General features: G+C 45.7%; 1 protein-coding gene across 1 annotated transcript; it reads left to right on the top strand.

The window, feature by feature from the left end:
- Positions 1,994–4,387, top strand: LOC8057909 (CASP-like protein 1D1). The gene is made up of 3 exons (XM_002461827.2): positions 1,994–2,402; positions 2,787–2,910; positions 3,916–4,387. The coding sequence occupies exons 1-3, from the start codon at positions 2,143–2,145 to the stop codon at positions 4,135–4,137; spliced, it is 606 nt and encodes a 201-aa protein (XP_002461872.1). The 5' UTR covers positions 1,994–2,142; the 3' UTR covers positions 4,138–4,387.

Genomic DNA, 5,939 nt, shown 5'->3' with positions numbered 1-5,939 from the left:
AAGGGCGGAGGGGCTGAACCGTTTTGGGTATAGTGTGGCCTCTGTCTGTATGAGTATAGGCTGCGAGTCATTGTGCCATCGGAAGGGGGGCTCTATATCTGCGCGCAAAGGAAACCTTGCGGCCCTAACTTGTTAGACGAACTTTTGAAAGGCTTCATAGTGATCCCTGCCGACCTCCCTAGGAAGGGGGTTAAGAGATTAGCTACCTCGGGCGAAAGGGTAAATCATGACTCTTGGGTAAAGATGTACAACCTCTGCAGAGTGTAAAACTGGTATACTAGCCGAGCTCACGGTCAGGAGCGGCCTTGGGGACATCTACATTAAGATGATGAGCTTGTTATGTTGTTATGTTCATTTGATTACTGTTTATGCTATGAGTTAATTATGCTTACATTTGATCATGGGATTAATGGATTATTTAAGCTTCCGTGACAATTGCTCATTAATTATGAACATGCTATCCACCATTAAAAGCTAAATGCAGTCAAACCAGTGTCAGCTATTTGAACCTCATGAACCCCTGGTTATACTTGTTGAGTACGATATGTGCTCACTCTTGCAATTTCCCAACACCTCAGGATATGATATTGAAGATGACTGGAATGAGGATTACCGTAATGAGTACTAGGTTTGGAGTCAACCAGTCAACAGTGTCCCTGTGTGGAGCTTCCGTCGAGAGCGTTGTTTACTTTATGCTATCATGTTTGTATGAGACTATGTGATTCAATATATATTCCGCTATGTAATAAACACTGCGATGGTACATTTGAGATTTGTCTACTTATGTGTGCGACTGTTTCTGGGGCACATATGAGTCTTTTATGCATCCTATTTTGTTCTTAAAATATGGGTGTGACAAAGAATGTGAGAAAAAAACAGAATGCCATGTATTTATGTTGATAGATTGAAACTAATGTGATTGCATTTAGTGAAAGATGATATCACACTTATTAGGGATTGATGTGGCATGAGGTATATATGACACATGGATAACTCACATGCATAGATTCGAAATTAGTGAGGTTTGCTTTTTTAAGAGATGTAGAGATGAAAGAGCTAGCTATCAGAAACCACCTTAATTATTAAAAAAAATCAGAATACATAAAACAAACAGACAATAAAAAGTTGTTTTCTTGTTCCATTATTTCGTCGGCCAAGCACAACCACCCCCTGCCGGCCGGCCCCCCGTGACTAGCTAAGCTCCATGGAAAATGGCGAGGTAGCCGAACGTTGTATTCTAACAAGTGTCCGGTGCCGTTTCTGAGTGCACGCAGGCCGGATATATATATACACACACATATACATACACACGTAGATGTGGGCATCAATAGGAGAAGGTTGCTTGACTTTGTCGAGTGTGAACAAAGCACTCGAAAACGACGTGGTACAATCTTGGCCGCGCGGACCTGAGGTTGCTTGCTACACCCGAAACACGTCTAATAATAATCCGCCACTCATCGATCGGTCTCCTACTGATCGGATGGACTAGTACATCGGACACGGCATGGCGTAACGGCGTAGCACTGCTCACTAGTCGGAGCAAGGCAAGACTAAGGCTTTGGTTGCATCTATTAAAGTTTATTGTCCATCACATATATATAAAATATAAACTGTTTATACAAAACTAAAAACACAGCTAGAGAGTAATTTACGAGACAAATCTTTTAAGTTTAATTAGTCTATAATTAAATACTAATTGTCAAATAAAATAAAAATACTACAGTACCTATTAAACTTTAACAACCTCATCCAAATACTCTCTCATCAAAGCTCCAGCTAGCTAGCTAATGTGGACAGATATATAAAATTCGTCCAAGACTAGAGGACTTCCGGCGCCCTGGGCCCTTGCATGGCTGGCTAGCTGCGCATCTCCAGGATCAGACAAGTTGACGTCGCGTTCTCACGTGCCGCCGTTGCATGCTGCCACGGCCGGGGTCGACTGTACGTGCCACCCAACCCCGGCTCGGCTATATAGCGGCAGCATCGTCGTCTACAGGTCACACAATTACAGCCGTGCCGCAACACAATAGCCACGTACCGCCCCGATCATATATACATATCGACGACGACTGCCGCGGCTAGGTAGCTACCTCGCCCTGCAGCTTCTTCTCTATCTAATCAGCTATAGCTAGCTAGAGCCATATGGCCACCGTGGACGTCGACACGACGACGGAGTCCGGCAAGGCCGCCGCCGCCGCGGCGCCGTCCCCTCCGGCGGCGGCGTGCAGAAGGAGCAGCTTCTCCGGCGCCGACCTGGCCCTGCGGGCGCTCCTGTTCGCGGTGACGCTCGCGGGGCTCATCGTGCTGGCCACCGCCAAGCAGACCGTCAGCATCCCGGTACCAGAGATCCCGGGGCTCCTCGTCTCCCGCCCCGCCAAGTTCAACCACTCGCCGGCGCTCATGTGAGTACATGTTTTTGATTCTGTTATTTAGTAAAAATTTTTCTCATAAAAATCAATGAATTTTTAGCTAAAGCCTCGTTTAGTTTGAGAAAAATTTTGAATTTCGCTACTGTAGCACTTTCGTTTGTTTGTGGCAAATATTATCCAATCATAGACTAACTAGAATCAAAAGATTCGTCTCACGATTTACAGGTAAACTGCGTAATTAGTTTTTATTTTCGTTTATATTTAATGCTTCATGTATGTACCGCAAAATTCGATGTGACGGAGAATCTTGAAAAATTTTGGCAACTAAACAAGGCCTAAATATGGTCTCTCACGATGACTCTTTATTTGCATGCGCATGCATGCATGCATGTGCTTCGTGCTCGCTGGCTCTGGTAGATATCTGCTGGTGGCGCAGTGCGTGACGTGCTTCTACAGCTTGCTGACGGCGCTCACCTCGCTCAAGCTCATCTCCGGCTCCTCTCCCACCAAGACTCTCTTCCTTCTTGTTCTGCTCGATGTGGTGAGCAGTACTGACCACACCTTATATTCATTATTACAAATAAATAATAAACTTGAACAGTATATTCTCCTTTATTTTCTACTAGAAGGTGTTATACACTACTGATAATTTAATAAGATATTTCGCATAACTAGTGTTCTTTTTTATCCTGCACTTAATTTGACATATAAAAACTTTTGACCAACTATGTTACAATTCAAAAAACGGCTATATATGCCACGCCTTAAAATTCCACGTTTAACTAGGTTTTGACGTGCACCTAAATATTATTTCGATCAGAAATTCTTTTCATGAAAACATAATAGTGGTATATCATGATTTCCATATATATTAACCATCTTTCCAAAGAAAAAAAGCAACATAGATTTTTTTCCAGTTTTTTTAATACAATAATAGTCAAGTTAGTTCACCAGAATAGTATTTTACTTTTTTTAAAAAGGGTTTGGTTTCCAAAAAAAATATAATAAATATTATGAATGTACTATATCACCATAATAGTATTCTAATCATTACTTTTTTTTGTTAAAGGGATTAGGTTCTCAAAAAATTGTTTCAATATAATAAATAGTATGAATAAACTATATTTGCTGGCGAATAAGATAGTTGTTTTCTCTATGACAGAAACAATTTTTTTTTTTTGAGAATAGAAGCAACAATTATTGACTATACATGTGACATGTATATCAAAATATATTGATTAAAACTGGTATTTATTATAAATTAATTAAATTCACACGCATACTTTTAACCCGCCTATAAGTATAGGCAGATCTTATATTTACTTACTTCCTAGGGAAGTATTTAGTCGTCCCAATATTTGATGAAGTCACTCGATCGGGTCCATCTTTGAACACCACTGGACCTCAATTAAGAAGACTGGAAGAGAGCTTATTACTTACTATCCAGGGAAAAGGAAATGTATTTATTTCTAACATCCATTTATTAATTTGGTGCATCGATCGATCTCTATCTCGTTGCGCTTGCGTGCATGGCGATGGCGGGCAGTTATACGCAGCTATCATGGCTTCAGCGACGGGGTCAGCGGGTGGTGTAGCGTGGATCGGGCTCAAGGGCAACACACACACCAACTGGACCAAGATCTGCAACATCTACGGCAACTTCTGCCGTCACATCGGCAGCTCCGTCTTCCTGGGCCTCGTCGCCTCCGTCATCCTCGTCCTGCTCACCATCCTCAACGCCTACTGCTTGTACCGCCGCAGTCGCTAGATAGCTAAGCTACTACACCTGATTATACATATATACATCGAAGAATGTAGCTAGAGCGTGTGATCTGTATTCTGTACTGCACTATTGTGTGTTTGTGCTGTTATTTCACACTCTAGGTGTTTTTTTTTTTCGACCATCGTCGTTAGTTATTGCTGTATATGTCACTATATTCTAGCTGGTTCTTCATCTGCTGTTTGTGCAAAAAACATTTCATTATTAGTTGCAGTATAACAAGGTGATGTTTGGTTCAGATTTTTGGCCTTCAATCCGATCGATTACATATACGCTACCGTTACACAACCATGGAATTGGATGCAGACCCTATATGCTCCTAATTCATCGTGTTAAGGACCTTATTAATAACTTACTGTATTAGAGCAACTCCAGTAGGACCTTACTTAAGTCTTCATAACTAAATATAGGGTATCATGTCAAAAAACGAGCTCCAGTAGAGCCCTACTAGGACCCCTAAATTTGGCTAGGCACCCAAATCATTCCCTCAGACCCCATTCCTGTTGGGTCAGACTGACTCCAACAATACTACCCAGACCCAAAAAATGCGTCACCGCATAGTACTTTGTCTAAGAAAAACAGACTCCAACGGCTAACCCAAACACCAAACGCATTTTGGGTAGCAGCCTGGACGAGACGCAGAAATGTGTCCTTCTCTCTCCTTGACCCATTCTCTGCAGCGTTCAACGTTGGTTTCCTTGTTTGCATTTGTTGCTGGGAGGTTTGTCATTGCCATGAGTATCAGTGGACGATGCACGCGCTCATCTGGTTGTTGAGCTTGCGGAGGCGTGCATCTGTAGCATGAGCTCGACGACGAACTGCTGCATCCGTCTGCACCACGCACTAAGCGTCAGGAGGGGCCAGGCGGGCGGGAAGACGAGCCATGGCGCACCCCCTCCCCCCGCTCCCCCCGCTCCACTCGGTGCTGTCGCGACGGCGACTCCTCCAGCACCACCAGTGCCGAGCGCCACTGCACCGAGCGCTGCTGCCATGGGGTCGCGTTGCCATCTCACCCAGCCACGTTGTTGCCAGATCCAGTGAGAAGGCCCTCCCCATGGCTCGACGGGGGTGCACCGGCGTCGTTGAGGATGGGGCAGGGTCGCCCGCTGCTGCTGTTCGGCTCCAACCACCGCCGCGTCTGCATTCGCTGTTGGAGAAGTTGAGTTTTTGGGCGTTATCTAATCACTGTGCATGACCCAAAACCAGGAATGAGTCTCGTATTTGCATTTCCTCTGTTGGAGTCAGTCTCATCCCTGGCCCCCATCTGTCCGTTTCACCCCCACGTGGTACGGAAACTGCCGCTAATGCCTCCACCTCCCCTCCACCGCACACGAGTGCGAGCCCGCCTCCGCTCCAGCAAGCAGCCAGCCTCCACTGCGCGAGCGCCTCCACCTACCCTCCACTGTGCAATCGCAAGCCTCCCTCTGCTCCGGTGAGCCGACCGCCTCCATTGCACTGCCGATTCCGCTCCCTCCCTGGTGGCCTATGCTTCGGCGAGCCACACGCCTCCACTCCGCCGTGGGTTTGGCATCCCTGGTCTACAATTCACGGCGCGAGATCCACCACCTGCTCATGTGAAGGCCTCCGTCTTTCTCTCCCACGGTTGCCCTGCTCTCTCCCCTTCTCACCCGCTCACTTTCCCGCGGCCAGCGCCCCGTCTCTCGCCTCCGTCCGCAACGCAGGCAAATTGCTCTGCCGCGCCTCCCTACTCTATGTGTGAAGAGCATGAGAATAAAGGTCTGGCTTAATGACGCATGGGTCCCATATGTCATTGGCTACTGATGTGGATT

The sequence above is a fragment of the Sorghum bicolor genome, chromosome 2 (genome assembly GCF_000003195.3).
Source record: "Sorghum bicolor cultivar BTx623 chromosome 2, Sorghum_bicolor_NCBIv3, whole genome shotgun sequence".
In the NCBI taxonomy this organism is placed as follows: Eukaryota; Viridiplantae; Streptophyta; class Magnoliopsida; order Poales; family Poaceae; genus Sorghum; species Sorghum bicolor.
This window is presented reverse-complemented; position numbering and strand designations above follow the sequence as displayed.

Coding starts and splice junctions, on each gene's coding strand:
- LOC8057909 (XM_002461827.2), top strand. CDS start 2,143: ATGGCCACCGTGGACGTCGACACGACGACGGAGTCCGGCAAGGCCGCC. Junction 2,403..2,786: donor AACCACTCGCCGGCGCTCAT/GTGAGTACATGT, acceptor TGGCTCTGGTAG/ATATCTGCTGGTGGCGCAGT. Junction 2,911..3,915: donor TTCTTGTTCTGCTCGATGTG/GTGAGCAGTACT, acceptor GATGGCGGGCAG/TTATACGCAGCTATCATGGC.